The 17092-nt window shown below is 38.7% G+C and overlaps 1 protein-coding gene across 2 annotated transcripts; it reads left to right on the forward strand.

Annotated features, from left to right (window-relative positions):
• The first annotated feature begins 1972 nt into the window (after positions 1-1972).
• Positions 1973-12255, forward strand: LOC148373685 (uncharacterized). Of its 2 annotated transcripts, XM_088328179.1 has the most exons (8): positions 1973-2075; positions 5727-6752; positions 6833-6927; positions 7732-7779; positions 8891-9115; positions 9915-10092; positions 10862-11035; positions 11954-12255. In XM_088328179.1, exons 1-8 carry the CDS (start codon positions 2057-2059, stop codon positions 12043-12045), a joined length of 1857 nt encoding a protein of 618 aa, XP_088184305.1. In that variant the 5' UTR covers positions 1973-2056; the 3' UTR covers positions 12046-12255. The 2 variants fall into 2 exon arrangements, with proteins under 2 accessions (XP_088184305.1, XP_088184302.1); XM_088328176.1 differs by lacking the exon at positions 8891-9115.
• The last annotated feature ends 4837 nt before the right edge of the window (positions 12256-17092 follow it).

The raw sequence follows: 17092 nt of genomic DNA on the forward strand, positions 1-17092 counted from the left end.
CAATGCACAAAATTACTTTCAGGCGAAACAAGAAGAAAATACACAAGAAAAAAAGGAACAACTGAAGGAAAAAGATAAAATAAAAGCAAAAAAAGAGAAAATAAACAATAATAAAGGAAGAAAATATAACTAAAATTAAGAACCAGAAGAATGCAGGGAAAATAAGAAAAATAAAGAAAAAAGTCAGGAAAAATAAGAAAAGGTGGAAAAATGAAGTGAAATAAATAAGCAGAAAAAAAGCTTGGGATAAAGAATCAAAAGGTGAAAAAAGAAGAGAAAAAGAAAAAGAAAAAAGCAGGTTCTCTCACAGTATGTGTGAAAACAAAGCTATGAAGCCTACTGTCTCAAGAACCGTTGGAGGCCCTCTTGCTGCTGCACACTGAAAAGAAAATAATCATGTCTATAGACAATGAAAATGTCATCAACAAAGCTGCCGAGACCAGTGCTTTGCTTGGAAGAATTTAGATGTTTTAAGTAGCCCACTCAAAATATATGCAATGAAGCTACTTCATAAGAGTTCTAATGGTTCAGTGTAAATCCCATTGATCTGTTGGGAAGCCAAATACAATTTTGATTTCAAACTATACTGCTCATCTATATCAGAATCTTTATATAATTTTCCTTTGAATTAAAATGGTAAAGAGTTTTCTGTCAACTTATCAACATATACCTGAATTTCTTCTCGATAAAATGCATCATAACAGCTAGCTGCTGTTAAATTCATTCAAATTGCTCCTCTGTTGCTAAGTGGGTGGAAAACTCCTGGGCTGAAAAAGGGGCCCTTTCTGGTCAAAGGATATCACATTTTTGAAACAAGCTGTATATTTATTTATAAGTTATTTGGTTTGATGACTTAATACTAAGCGACAAAAAATCAATTTGAGTGATTTTAACAATTAGTCTGCAAACAAAAGTTGGAATACAGTAAAAAAAAAATCCCACAGGCAGATATTGTCTGCATCCCCGCGACCCTACTGAGACCAAGCTGTGCAGATAATAGATGAGTGGATGTCCTGCGCCACACTGACCACACCAAAAATACGTAATATTGTCATTTTAGACACCTAAATAAATCAAGATTTAAAACAAAACGTGAAATTGGTGCCAGAAATGTTTTTTTAGACAGATGGTTTGCCCTGAAATGTTTAATGAAACAAAGTGTAACGCCTATGTAATTTATGGTGGCGTAGCCGTTGTGCCGCTGAACGTTGCCTCTGGCGACATCTAGTGGAAAACACCAATAAGGGATATTTTGCATCGCCGTAAGATTTTGCTACAATCGTTCCTTTTTGGTTTGAACAAATTTATTGACACTAAAAACAGAAAACAGCCATGACAATCTCAACAGCAATTAAGCACATTCACAATATTATATTCCAATATTACGTTTTTAACAGCAAACACAAAGTGAGGTTTGTACAAACCTTCTCGAAAATCAAACATATTCACAATTTCATTATATAACATCTTTGTTATTGTCAATAGATCCGTCCAGGCCAAAGTCGATTGTCCTCGGTCTGAACAAATCCACCGACACCAACAGCAGCAAAACAGCCATCAAGCATATTCACAATTTTTTTATATTTGACAATATGACGTGACGATATGACGTTTTAACATTTTTTCCTGACATTTCCAACATCAATTAAACAATTTCAGAGTTATTTTCTTTTAACAGTAGTTAACCAGCGTGTAAAAGGCAATACTATTGTGCAAGGGCATAGCTCCGTGACAACTAAACGTTACCTGAAATTATTTTTTTATAGAACTCCCCGAATGAGGCCCTATACTTATAACCTATTGTGGGTTTGTAATGCAGCTTCGAGCATGTGAGCTCCACGTTGACGTCACCTCCAGCGAACTTTAGTGTATAACATGTCACGCAGTGATTAAAGGGTACGTAACTTTGCGATATTACCGTCGCAATTGCCATCTACACTTAATTCCAAAGCTTATGTGTGTAATACAAAGTGGACAAAAGTTAAGAAATGAAACCAAAGCTAAAACTTAAAAAAATATGCACATACACTGGCAGTCCACACTATTTTGAAACAACATGGATGTCGACCAGCCTGGTGGGTTTCATGTAAATTATTGCTCATTTACATGATGAAAAAATGGGTTCTTTGTTTATTTCTAGCAATTGATATTTACGGCAGGTCAAATACTAGCGGTTTTGAACCGCAGACCGATTATTTCTCCACAGTTGAGGGAGTGTGGGGAAAAACTTTTTCTCACCAATTGGTATCAAATTTTAAGTCAACTATACAATTACAAATAATATTTGTTAAAGGACTGCACCCTCTGAAACAGTGGTTCTCAACAGGTCTGACTTGAGGACCCACCCTCATTACAAGTCAAGACCCAAATCAAGAAAAAAATGTTCACTTCTCAAATGATTTGAATGAAAGGATAGTGTTGTTTAATAGAATATATTCAAATGAAAAATATCCCCTTAACCTAAACGGCTTCAAGACTTAATAATCCCTTTAATGCGCAATCATCTACATTTTTTAATAAAATCCCAAATGTTTTACTTCAGTAAAATCCGTGTCTCAGAAATTCTCCACTGTATGTGCGTTTGGTCAGGCTCAACATATGTAAACAAACTTTATCGGTCTTTTTCTGTGGTGCAGGAAATTATCCATATCTACTGTTAAGGAGTTTAAATTGCCCTCAGTCATTGTTTTATTTTGTTAGCTTTTATCTCCAAGGGGAAAAAAACCTCTGACCCACTGAAAACAGTTCTGTGACCCATTTTTGAGAAAAACTGCTCTAAAACATCTCAATCCAAAAAGTTCACCAGAACAGGGGTCTCCCAACCAATGTTCCCTCTTATTTTCCACGGGTCTGAGCGTTCACACAAAGTTGGTGAGCAACGCTTGAAACAACAGTGAGCAACAGCAATCCCAAGTGTGGCAACTAAGTCAATATCAAAAATGTCCATAACTTGACATCACGTTACATTTTGCTGATTTTCCAGGAATGCAAAAATTGTTTTCACTTTTGAATTAATTGACTAATGTATTATTGCGAAGGTTGTACGGCCTACAAACGCAATTTGTTTTTACAACAATTCTTTCACAAGATTTCCATTTCTTTTTTTTCCTGGTATCTTTTGTCGCATAATACTAACATTTCTGGGGGCTCATTTAGTCGGTTGCACGATAAACAACTGTATTTAATCACATTTTTTAGTGGAAGTACAATGTTGGCAACAAGATTGACTTGGTATAATTGGAAATTATTTGAATGCAACACAAACTTTTTAGAATATTTCTTCTTTTTCCCTGTTTTTTTCAATTTTTTTTAATTCCTTTAAAAAAATATCATTGTGTTTATTTTTTCCTAGCTGTTACTTTTTTCTTTTTGTTCTCTATTTAACTTTTTCCCTTTGTTTCTTTCTTTTCTTTTTTAATGGCTTTTTTTTCTGAATTTTTCCTTCTTTTTTCTCTTCCTTTTGTTTCTTTTTTTCTCAGCTTTTCACTACTTTTTCCTTTTGCTATTTTTTTCTTTTTGGTTCTATTCCCCCTTCCTTTAAGTCATTTTGTGCACAATTTTACATAATATTTGGTCGTATAGGGATGAAAGAAGCAAAAACAACCTGAAGAGCCGGTTCTTTTTAGTGAGCTGAGCCGAAGACGCCGGTTCTCGAAAAACTCTACGAACTTTACTCAACTTTGTTGTACTTCGACCTTGACTTCAAAATACCGCATTTAGAACACAACGTCAGGGAAACCTCTGTATTTTCACCTTCATGCATTGTAACTTTGACTTAATTCGCTTCTTAATTAGCAATTTCGAGCCCTGATTTTTCTGAGCTGGCTAGATTTTCTTGTCCGCGGAAAAGCTCTGGGTAGTGCGCAATTGCGCACATATGCAGCTTAAAGGGAACATTACTCCCAACCATTTTGAAGCTAAGAGCTTCTTTACTAATTACCGCAATGTGCACCCAGTTTAATATGCATTTTTAAATAATAATAATAATAATATAATAACAGTTTATCATGTTATTATGCTGTTGTTACTGTCATTACCCTGTTATTATCAGATTAGTTATTGGATGTAGGGTTAAATAGACTCAGTTAAACACTGAAAAAATCATTTTACTCGATAATCACAATGACCCAGCCCTGGTGAGCTTTTTTTCAGAACAGATCCGCAGGGACCTTACCTGTCCTTAAGGGCATACTAGTGACCACGTGCGCTAGAGCAGCATTTTTCAACCAGTGTGCCAGGGCACACTAGTGTTCCGTGGGACCTTGTACATAAGCATGTCATTGTTCAGTGTTTGCTTTCTCCCAATGATTAGCCTGAGAAACTGTAATATTTATCCATGTCAGTAGGGGGCAGCAGATTGCACTTTTTTCCCTTTATATACTAATTATCTGCTCATGACTTAGCACAGTATATTTAAAAATGTATTTTGTTTAACAAAGCAGTTCAAGATTGCACTGGAAAAAAATAACAACCCACATAGGGTAAAGCACATGTTTTTTCTTATTTTCATGATAAGTTTCTTCTTTTTACATACTACCGTAATTACCTGATCACGAGGTAGGAGAGTGACCTTTTTAAAATAACTCATTTTATTGGATGAAGTTTTTTAAGATTGCACTGCAAAAATGACAGTAATACAACACATAAAGTAAAAAACTTGCACACACCCTTTTTGATTACAATTATTATTTTGTTAGTTTACCCCAATCCCCAAAAAAGAAAAGGTTAGAATGTAGTCAAAAAATATTTACTTCTACTGGCTGTTCATTTTTGCTCATTTTAAGTTTTATTTTTTCTATTTGTCTCAAAAGACAAGATAACAATACAGTCTAACAGGTTATAAATATAGTAATTAAGTAAATAATCAGTATTGCCTCCTGAGCCATGCTGACTACAAATGATCAGAAAAACGTTAAACTGTCAATTTAAGTCACTTTAAAAATAAAATGAAATTGAAAAACCAAACAAAACATGAAACTTGTGCCAGGAATTATTTTTTTAAACATGTTCAATGGACAGTGTGCCTCGAGATTTTTTCATGAATACAAGTGTGCCTTGGCTTAGAAAAAGGTTGAAAAACACTGCTCTAGAGTAATAAAAGTTGCACTTAGTGCTCATACTTTGCAATGCGTCATACTTTGTTTTTAAAAACAAATACTTTGTCTTCATGTATTTGGGATTTTGTTATTTCAACAACACATCACTGACTATACAGGAGATGATGGAAGGAAAGTAAATTGATGGATAAAGAGTTATCATTTTGACCCATTATTTTCTTTTCCATAAGGATCGATATCGAGTCTGTATCGCAGCTGAAACTGCCTGTCAATCTCCCAGTCTATCCTGCCCACACTCTTAACCAAGACCAAGAGAGGTCAATCGGTTTATTTCCATCAAAGACCCATTCGGTTTGAAGGTGCTGATTGAATTATAACCACTTTATAATCAGCAGTTCATCTCCCAAGTGAGAATTACAGATTGTGAAGAAGTTTACAGGACCAGGTCATCTGGAAAAGGCAGACAGACCATACTGACTGCATGAGTCGCGGTGTCAGCACTACGAACTCATGAAGCATTACTTTGGAACTACCTCATAGTCCTTGCAAATGGAAAAGTGAAAATATAACGAGATGGGTTTTTATGCTTTGCTAGATTATTATGTCCTGTAGGTCTATACACTTCCTAAACATGAAAATTGATGTTGAGTTTTTTCCTACCTGTTGCAGGCAACAGACAATATCACTCATGTATGCAGACCTGTAGGGTGAGGAACCCTGAACGTATGGTCTTTGGAAAAAGACGGCTACCTACCAATAAGAAGCACCACCATACAATGCCAGATCCTTGTGGGTCAAGGGAGGTAGCAGCTGAAGAGGCAGCACCAGCCAAAAGAATGAAACATTTAAACACGAAAAACAGTGTGACAGCCTCAAAGGTGTCAGTAAAGGCATCTCTGTCTAAGAGGACCAAACGGAAGACCAGCACAAAACTGGATAGTCTTAAAAATTGTAAAAGGCTCAAAGTCGAAAAGGTTTCTGTACTGCGAAAAGGGAAAAAATACAAGACTGCAAGCAAAACAGAGACTCTTCTCAGAAAGCGAAGGATCAGGACCTGCAGGGTATCGAAAAAGGTCAGGTCTGCCAGGGGAACCAAGCGGAAAGCCAGCACTAAATCTGAGACTTTTGTGAAAAAGCAAGGCTTAGTAACCCCCAGGATGCCTGTAAATATTTTACATCCAAATGGATCTTACTGTAGGAATCGACCTGCAAATACATCCAAATGCAGGAATCGATGCAAACCGCAGAATCTTATGAGGAGGCCCCGAGGTAAATCCAAACCGCAGAACCTAATAAAGAGGCAAAGAGGAAAAAACAGCGGATACAGGTTGCTAAGGAAATCAAATGATGTAACCAAAATTGAGACCTTACATGGAAATGGGCGGGGTCAGTCCCAAGTTAAAATATGTAATCGGAGGAATAAAGGCAACATAGAGATGAGACAAGTACTCATGACCGAGCGTATAATTCCTGACACTTCCACCAAACCGAGGGCTAAATCGAAACCAAGCACCATCAGAAATGGCCGAACGGTCACAGTCAACAATAAGCAACATGAGGTCCAAAGGTCTCAAAGAACAAAACAAAAATCAAGTACAAAACCAGAAACTCTAACTAGGAGCCAGTGGCTTAAAGCCACACACTTATCCATGATACAACAAGCTGAAAAACGACTCCTGCACACCGCTAGTCATGGTAAGTCATCAATGAACAGATGTTTCCTTTGTTGGGTTTGAGAAGCGTTCTTGACTTAAGTCTTGACTTCATGTGCGTAGCCTCGTTGGATGATAAATACCAGCGACTAGAGAAGATTTGTGACGGAGGCTTTGGTTCAGTCTTTGCTGGTTACCGAAAAGCTGACTTGTTTCCTGTAAGTGCTCTGTGCCCCCCACAACTGTTAATATGTTTTAGTTCTCTCTTTAGTTGCACTCACATATATTGTTATGCTAACGATAGGTGAACTAGTATTTTTTGTTAGCTACGCAGGCAGGAGCATACAAAAAAAAAATATGTGCGGCATTTATCCAAGTGCTTCTTCACCAACATGTTAACAACTAGAAAAATGTAGCAGTGTTCTACCACAACCAAAATGGTGTATTGATTATGTTGTGATGAATGAAAACATTGACTATTGACAGTTGACCATTGTTTCACTCGTTCTGTCAAATAACGCACTTATAGATTTCTCACGCTGTGTTACTTACTTAATCAAGAAAATAGTCAACCTTGTAACATTCATCGATAAGTTGTCATTTTGTCAATGGAGACCTTGTGCTCATGCTCCTATTATGTCAGGTATTTATGAAATTTTTAAGACTGGACAAATGTGTTCCATGTCAGGCAGTTGTGGGGAAAATGTAGTCTTCAACACTAATCATTTCTCGTCGTTTACTTAACCAACATTTTCCAAAGAACATTGAACAATGTGTGTTTGCATAAAGCTATGGTAAGTGTGTTTTGAAGGAGACAAAAGGCCAGCTATTTCTGGTTGAAACCGACCCAGATACATTTATTTTATCAATATAAATGATGTTAGCTTATGAGACAAATTGCTAATGTTGTTGTAGTGTAAGGCCTCAGTCATCTTGGCTAACCAGACTAACTAAAGAGTGTACTGCTGTCTTTCCTAACGCTGTCATTAAAACTAGTAATTACCGACTATTTTGTCCCATAGGTGGCCATCAAACACATCCCAAAAAATGAAGTCATGATCATTACATTGGTGAGAAGAACCTTACTTATCTAACGCTTTTACTAGAAAACGAATACATGCTCATTAACTTGGTTTCTATTTTATGCTATGTGCTTCTTGTAGGAGATGATAGACTGTTTGACTCGCTGGCCACATCGGGTTGTAGAATTTTACAGAGGGGCCGGGCCAGTATAAAAAATAATGATTGATTCAATAGTGTTTGGATCTAATATTTGTTCTGAAAGTGGTTTTAAAACAGTAAGAATCAGTTACCAGCTCGGTAGCCTAGATGGTAGGGCGCCTTCCCTGAGACTGGGAGGTCGCTGGTTCAAGCCGCGGCCGAGTCATACCTAAGACTTACAACATTGGTACTCATTGCCTCCCTGCTTGGCGCTCAGCACTAAGGGTTGGATTTGGGGGGTTTTGGTCACCTAATGACTAAAATGGCAGTGCCCTGTTTGGCTGCAGCTGCATCAGCTCGCTACAGTTTTACTGTACGGATCAGGTGTATCGACATTTCGTTCTGTGTGCATTGTTACAAAGAATGACAATAAAAGTAAATTCTATTCTATTCTTCTTCTTCTATCAAGGCAAACTTATTTGGAGCTATGTGCATCACAGCTGCTAATTACCGTCATGATTGTTCTATCACCTCTCCAATCTTCTTGGTGCACTCTCCATTTTTTGTTTCGTCAGCTCATTTTTAATAAAATACTCGACTTAAAACACATTGAATAAAAAACATCAAAGAGATGCTTTGATGGTAATATCTGTTCTATGTGTGGCAGTCTCACTGTAATTCCAGTCACCAAACCTGTACCTGTAGCTGGGAAAGGATGGTGTACTTCCAACAACCTTCAATGTGGTCCGAGAGTGCCATCTTTTGAGGAAATTTGTTCATCGCAACATATGGGAAAACATTAATTGCCATTTTTAACATTATATTTTGACTATTAGTGTTCCTCGGGCCAAATTCAAAGGCTTAACTGTACAAGGCCCGCAGGCTGTAATTTCAACATGACTGCTTCATATGCATGCTATTTTTTGTGTGCTATTGTTGCTAATGCTTTGCAGATGGACCCAATTCTGAACTAAATAAGCCAATTGTATTCACAGTTGACATTTGTTTCTTACCCGATAGAACATAAGGGGCCGGAAACATGAGGTGCCATTAGAGGCGCTTCTTATGCTGCAGGCATCTTCCATCAAAAACGCAGACGGGGAATCAGCCATCACATCTCTTTTAGACAAATATGACTTTGATCACGAGCTGGTGCTGGTTATGGAGAAGCCGGCGCGATCTGTGGACCTCTGGACATACATAACCAGATGTCGGCTAGGACACCTCAAAGAGAATGAAGCCAAGGTATTGATGCAAATCTAGTCTATAATATTTAGTAGTTTACAATGTTTTTAATGTGCATGACACAATACAGTCATGTATTAAGATAGTTTTTAATAGTGACTAAAGATAAGGACACTCCCTGCGACCCTACTGAGGATAAGCGGTCCAGATAATGGATGGATGGATGGATGGATAAGGACACTGGGAGATCAACAAATTGGTGTGGCGTCTGCCATCATGCGGACCCTTTACCGGTCTGTCGTGGTACAGAAGCAGCTGAGCCAAAAGGCAAGGCCTTTACTAGTTGATCTACGTTGTTAGGCTCACCTCTGGTCACGAACTGTGGGTCATGATTGAAAGAACAACATCCCGGATTGAAGCAACTGAAATGAGTTTCCTCTGCAAGATGGCTGGGCTCTTCCATAGACAAGGTGAGAAGCTTGGTCATCCGGGAGAGACTCAGTGTAGAGCCACTACTGCGCATTGAGTGGAACCAGCTCAAGTGGCGCGGTCATCTGCTAATGATGCCTCCTGGACGCCTCCCTCAGGATGTGTTCGGGGCATGTCTCACCGGTAGGAGGCCCCTGGGATGACCGAGAACACGCTGGAGAGACTATGTCTCTAAGCTGGCTTGGCACTGTCTCAGGATCCGTTCAGATGAGCTGGACAAAGTGGTTGTGGACAGGAAGGTCGGGCTTCCTTGCTTAGGCTGCTCACCCCGCGACCGGACCCCGCATAAGGCGAAGAAAATAGATGGATGGACTAATGGTGCGCCCGATAAGTATGTTTAAGACTAAGTCCACTTTGATGCTTGTTTCAGAACATCATGAAGCAGCTGGTGGACGCTGCCATTAAAATGCATGCTGTCAACGTTTTCCATCGAGATCTTAAACCAGGAAACATCCTCTTGGAAGCCACCTACGGTGTACCCCGAGTGCGTATCATCGACTTCGGATGCAGCTGCTTTGTAACTCAGGAGCCTTATCATGACTACACGGGTGAGTCGGCTTAATCAGACCCTTTTGGATTTTGGCTCCAAACAGCTAATTGTGCTCTTGCCTCTGTGTCTTTAGTGGGGACTTAACTAGTTTAGACCAGATCTTAACATGTCTCAATGTGTTTTGTCAATATGTTTTTCAACCAGTTGACATACTACAGGAAGATTCAATGTTAAAACATGACGATTGAGCAAGGGCATAAATGGGACACAAAAGCAATGCGAAGATCATTTTAATTTGGTCTGACAGCAATCTTTAACAGGGAGTAGTAAGAATATCTTAAAGCGGAAATCAAGCTAATGGATCTAATGTTTATATACAGGCATTTCCTTGTCAAAACATGGTATTTTGGGTTTGTGGAATATGAGCTAAGCAACAATCACCAGTTGACCAATTTGAGAGTTGGTGTCAAGGGATGTTAAAATTCACAATAGCTCAGTAATGGTTTTGCTTCAGAAAGCAGGTAATCTTTGATTGCTTTTACTGAGTCTCAGAATTTCCGATGTCGTATTCAATCAACGGTGTTAACCCAGAGATGGATAAAGACAAATGGATTTTGCTTTTAAGTTTGTATTCTGAAAATCTAGTATTAATCACAATGTTGTGTTGAGGCTGGTCAGGGACTATAAAACACATTACTATTAGGAAATCCAGTAGTTTGACTTCTGCATTAAAACATTGGAATAACAATATAATATAAATTCATAGCTGAGCTACAAATGCAATGTAGATCATTAGCTTAGCGACTTATTGTGTTTTTTTCTTTCAGGAACCCTTTCCTACGCTCCTCCAGAGTTTGTCTTAAAGGGGACATACCGGGCGGGCCCAACCACAGTGTGGCAAATGGGAGCCATGCTCTTTGAGTTATTAGCTGGAAGAAAACAGTTTGACACACTCCTCTTTATCTCCCAGATTATCCAGCTCAATCGGGTCCTTTCTCAAGGTATTATCTCAACTCTTTAGTGTTCTAACATAATACTGCGATTCATGTTTCATTTGCCGGCAGCACGGCGGCGCAGTGGTTAGCGCTTGTGCGGCACAGTTCATGTCTCGGGAACCTGTCGTGGGTTCAAATCCAGCTCCAGACTTCCTGTGCGGAGTTTGTATGTTCTCCCCGTGCTTGCGTGGGTTTCCTCCGGGCACTCCGGTTTCCTTCCACATTCCAAAAACATGCATTTCAGGTGAATTGGCCGGTCTAAATTGTCCCTAGGTGTGAATTAGCGAATGAGCTGTCTGTCCCTGTGTGCCCTGTGACTGGCTGGCAACCAGTTCAGGGTGTCCCCTGCCCACTGCCTGGAGATGGCTGGGATGGGCTCCAGCCCCCCCGCGACCCTAATGAGGATAAGCGGTATGGCTAATGAGATGAGATGAGATGTTTCATTTGCATTTTTTACAATGGTATCCACCACTACAATGCCATGATTTTCAAATACGGGCCTCTTATATGTATGATTATTTATTTGATGTTCCTAAGATGTCTGATTGCATTGGTGTTATCAGTAGAAGTGTTTACTTTACAAATATTTCATGGCCATGGCCCGAATAACAATAATAATAATAGTTCAAAATAGTGTGAGAGGTCTCTTGACCTTTTGCAGGTGCATATAGTCCGAACCTTATCCTTTGCTCTGTTACTATGGGCTAAAAGCAAGACCTCTAAAATCAAAATGCCGCTAAAAAGTACTGGAATTTACTTTATTGTCATTGACAACAGTACAGTGAACTCTGTTTACGAGATTAGATTTGGCACTCAAGGATAAGCATGCAATCAAGAATCAAAAGAGAAAAATAAGATAAAAAAAAAACAATGGTAGGGTGATGAGTTACGATAGTGTGTTTTCTCATGTTTTTCTCCAATCAGATTGCACCGATTTCTTGCAAGCATGCTTGCATTGTGACCCGCAGAAGCGTGCCACCTTGGTGCAGATCCACCAGCATCAATGGCTCATTTGAGGCTTTCACAAAGTCATGCCAACTATCATTTTACAGGCACTCCTAGCTCCACCTTCTACAAATGTACAGCGTCAGGTGTGTCCATCATGCATGTAAAGAAGAGTTTGACAGTTTACAGCACCAAAAAAGCATTCTAAAAGAGCACCAGAGCTGTTATTTCTGTATTGTCTGTCAAAATAAATAAAACTATACATGACGTTGTTTTGAAAATGAGTCTCAAAGTGGAAGTATTATTTAACAAAACTTTTAGGTACTTCAAAAAGTGGTTTTCAATAAAAGAGACGTTGAACCAATTTTTCACATAGCACTGCTGGTCATTTAACCCCGACGGAACGATAATAGGCAAAAGTCTTGTCTTCACGATGTCACCAGTCACTGAACTACATCATGCTACATATTATTGGAAAGACTAAACTTTTGCGATTCAAGATATGAGGACCATATCAAAATATACTCATCACGATCAGTCTAAAAAAAAAAAAATACGAAAAAGTATCAAATCTTCCTCAGAAATGGTACGTGGAACACTGCACGGTAATATATATATATATATATATATATATATATATATATATATATATATATATATATATATATATATATATATATATATATATATATATATATATATATATATATATAAACTTGTAGAAAATTGAATAATTCAGAAGCTCAGCAGTTTGAAGACATTTTGTTGTGTTTATACCTTGCTATAAAAAAACAACAGAAAATGAGCTTCTCAAAGGTAAATGTAAATGGTCTGCATTTGTATAGTGCTTTTCTAGTCAATGAACACCTCCCAAAGCGCTTTACAATGTGCTTTTCACTTACCCATTCACACACACTCACATACCGATAGCAGCGTCAGCCATGCAAGCCAACTACCTGCTATTGGGGGCATCAGGGATTCTGTGTCTTGCCCAAGGACACTTCGACATATAATTTAAGGCAAGTTAAATTTAACATAGTTCATGCTTTTTTAAAATAAAATTTAAGACCAACTCGACCAAAAAAAACAACACACAATTTAAACACAAAACAAAAAAACACAAATATTTTTTGCACACGATACATCGTGCCTGATAATTGCCAGGCACAGCTTTTAGCCATGGCCAAAAACTTTCGGAGAGCCACTTCTTGTTAAATTTACACTTTCCTATGGTCCGAAGCAAGGGTCTCCAATGTGGTGCCCCCTCAGGACAGCTCAGGTTCCCATGGACCTGTTCTTAAAGTATCTCACCACTGCAGGGTCATTGTTATTTACTACTAAAATGTTTTTTAGAGAGTGACTGAATGTTTTACCATTATTTCCAATAATTAACCTAGTAATAACATAGTAACAACCTAAAAATAACATGATGGATGGATGGATGGATGGACCCCTTAACCACCAGGTTCCTAGAGGCACCATTTTCTGTGGTGTGTCTTGGGCAAGTACACCCTGGGGCACCCATTCCTCTACCATTTGCATGGTAGGCGAATGTGCTAACCACTGCACTGCAAAAACATAACATAAAAAGGTTTTTGTTTTTAAAGAAATGCATACGAAAGTGATGCCCCTTGTGCTAATTCGTAACAAAATGTAGCTTTTGGATTGAAAAAGGTTGGAGAGCCCTGGTCCAAATTAAACGCTTTAGTCTAAAGTTGCAATGTGTATTGCAATATAAATCTTAATAACGTGTTCACGTTGCTAAGACTTTTGAAAATTGGATTTCAGACATTTTAATGCCAATTAAGGCCTTATTTCTGGAATAAGTAGAGAACAATAATGACTTTGGCATGTGAGAAAAAAAGTCTGAATGTTACAACAGTGAACAATTAGAAGTGTTCATACAGGCCTCTGCTCTGATGACTTCAGTACATCTGAAACAGCATTAGTCTCTCTCACTGCACTGGTGTGATTTTGGTCCATTCTTCTTCCAGCCTCCTCCACAGTTTGGTGTAGTGATTGTAGAGGGTTTATTTACCATAACTTTGTCACCAAGGAAATTCCAGAGATTCTTTATTGGGTTGAGATAAGCACTCTGGGCAGACCATGTCATTAAGTTAATGTTTTTACCTTCGAAGAAATTCTTTGCTCGATTTGCTGTGTGACATGGATCCATTGTCTCGCATGGAGACTGCAGGCTGATTGGGCAAATGACGCAAGTAAGGAACCATGTGCTGTTGAAGAAGGTTCTTAAACATATTTGCATTAACTCTGCCATGCAGCTGTACAAGAGGCCCAACTCCTGCTGCACCAAACCATGACACTTCCTCCTCCACCTTTTGCTGACTTCTGTGGAATGGGTCATTCACGAGCGAATCAGCTCAACTGTTTTGTTTGCGGAAGGACAACTTTTTTTCCTCAGTGATTGTATGTCGTTGTCTTTAACTCTGTTAGTTATAAAAAAGTTAAAAATGTTTGGTATTTATTTTTTTGTACTTCTGTATATATATTTATTTGTTTCCTGTGGTTTTCATTCAATGTGTTTTACATAACAAATATAAAGTTTATCTTGTATTAAATAGTTTATTTGTTGTTGCAAGTCAATATCTTTAACCAACATTTTGTTGTGTGTTTTTCAGAGATTCTGAGTTGCTCTACATTAAAGTTGCTTAGTATGAGACAAAGTTCAAGTTTAAATGAGTGACACAACACAGTGACATCTTATAGTAAAGTGAAAGAAATTAATGTGACAATAATTTAGGAGAATTGTTTTTCCTAAATCATTAATTGCAAATGTTATAACATTATTATTGATAAAATACTGATCAAGGGACCCCCAAAAACATGTCTTTTTTTGTGTTCTCCTTTTTGTCCAAGCTTTTTATATTTTTCCGCTTTAGTTCACTTTTTGCTTTATTTCTCTTTTTTCAATTCATTACTAGTGTGGATCAATCCAGCCCTCAATCACTATTTTTGGCTATAAAACATTTATTACAACTGCGGCTGCAATACGTAAAAAGCATCAATAACAACCCTAACATTGCAATATTATTAAGGAATAAAGCCACACTTTGCTCACCAAAAAGATTTTATTTGGACACAAAATAAATCCTCTTTCTTTTCTCAAGAAGATTTTAATTACTCTCTCGTACAGATTATCCGTGCGTTTCAGTTGTTGGGGAAAAGACTACATTACAAATATAGACGTTTGCCAAATTGTTCGAATAAGTTATCTGACTCCATTAATTCAGATTCAGATTCAGATTCAGATCTACTTTATTGTCATTCTAGTACACGTGTATACAGAACGAAATGTCGATACATCTGACCCGCACAGTTTCCTCGAATGTACAGATATAAGTAAAAGTTGTATTGTATTATGGCTACGTATAGTATTTTACCATAATGCCGATAGTGCAACCAAACATAACCTTTATTCACCCAACAATGCATGCTCTTTTCTTATTGGCAAAATTAACAAAGATAGCCGGCATTTTCACACGGGGCAGATTTATTTTCTCAAAGTATTTATCCAAGTGAATTCCATCGAATTAGCCAAATTATTGTCGAATTAGTCTAATTAGTTTTTGTCGAGCCACCCTCTCACGATGGATCTCCCATCTCCTCCGTCTTGAAATGAAATGATCTGCATTTATATAGCGCTTTCTTAGTCAATGACTTCCCAAAGCGCTTTACGATGTGCTCCACATTTCCCAATAGCGGCCGTGCAGCCATGTCAGGCGCTCACCTGCTTATTGGGGGTATTAGGGGTTCAGTGTCTTACCCAAGGACACTTCAACATGTAACACGGACGAGCCGGGATTCGAACTGGGATCCCTTGATCCCAAGACGAGCGCTCTACCTCCTGAGCTACTGCCGTCTTCTGTCTTCTGTCTTCTGCCCATGTCTTATCACAAGCTGGGGTGTTGGCTCCTCCCCATGGGCGGGCCAGGAACTCCCCACGTGGCCTCCACCTAGTCACCACCTCGTCTGACCGGTGCGTCATGAAGGCCCCTCCCAAGGGGCGTGCTGACACCTCCCATGGGGCGGGTCAGGTGCCAGCTTCACCACCTCCTTGCCAAAAGGCGCCGCCATGTCTAAAGGAAACTCATATCAGCAAAGCGCTTCTCAAAACAATGCCAAGCATTTATCAAAACAAGGCCTAAGTCCTTCGTCAGCGCCCTGTTATCAAAATTCCCCAGCCAAAACACTCCACACGACCTGTCATCGAACTTAAGCCTCCTTTGTGAAAAATCTTCATTGCATTCAATAACTGTAATTTGTATAAAATTGTATAAAATCCCTTATAGTCTAATAAATAAAATACTTCACAGTTCCACCAAGAAGTTCTTTTCTATTGCCATTGAAGCTAATGCTAAAAGTCCAGCTTGTCCTCTTGTACTTCTGGCATATTTTTTTATTCTTTTTAGGGCTGAATATGTTAATTTGACAGAATGGTAAATGATAAATGGTCTGCATTTATATAGTGCTTTTCAAGTCAATGAAGACCACCCAAAGCGCTTTACAATGTGCTTCACACTTACCCATTCACACACACACACACACTCACACACCAATAGCGGCCATGCAGCCATGCAAGGCGCCGACCTGCTTATCCGGGGCATTAGGGATTCAGTGTCTTGCCCAAGGACACTTAAACATATAACACGGAGGAGCCGGGATTCGAACCTGCGATCTCTTGATCCCAGAAGCGATGGATTCGCTAAATAAACTGTATTTGTTAGTGTAGTTGCGTGATCGTTTTGGTGAATTTCCGACCCCCCCATGTTTGTTTAAGTAGTAACGTTTCTCTGCCCCTTCCAGCAGGGTTATTTGAACAAGTCAACTTTATTTAGGTATAAGTCATTAATTACCAAGTATTGATGGACAAAGTATAATTAACATCACATGATTCAGATAAGCTACTGGCCTCCCTGTGCGGAGTTTGCATGTTCTCCCCATGCCTGCATGGGTTACCTCAGGGCACTTTGGTTTCCTATAAAAACATGCGTGTCAGGTTGATTGGCGGTAACGAATTGTCCCTAAGTGTTTGTTGCAGAGTGAACTGTTTGTCTGTGTGCCCTGCAACTGGCTGGCAACCGGTTCAGGGTGTCCCAT

Source organism: Urocampus carinirostris, chromosome 1 (assembly GCF_059441175.1).
Source record: "Urocampus carinirostris isolate Australia breed hairy pipefish chromosome 1, RoL_Ucar_1.0, whole genome shotgun sequence".
In the NCBI taxonomy this organism is placed as follows: Eukaryota; Metazoa; Chordata; class Actinopteri; order Syngnathiformes; family Syngnathidae; genus Urocampus; species Urocampus carinirostris.

Coding starts and splice junctions, on each gene's coding strand:
- LOC148373685 (XM_088328179.1), top strand. Junction 7,780..8,890: donor AAGTCATGATCATTACATTG/GTGAGAAGAACC, acceptor CTTACCCGATAG/AACATAAGGGGCCGGAAACA. Junction 9,116..9,914: donor TCAAAGAGAATGAAGCCAAG/GTATTGATGCAA, acceptor TGCTTGTTTCAG/AACATCATGAAGCAGCTGGT.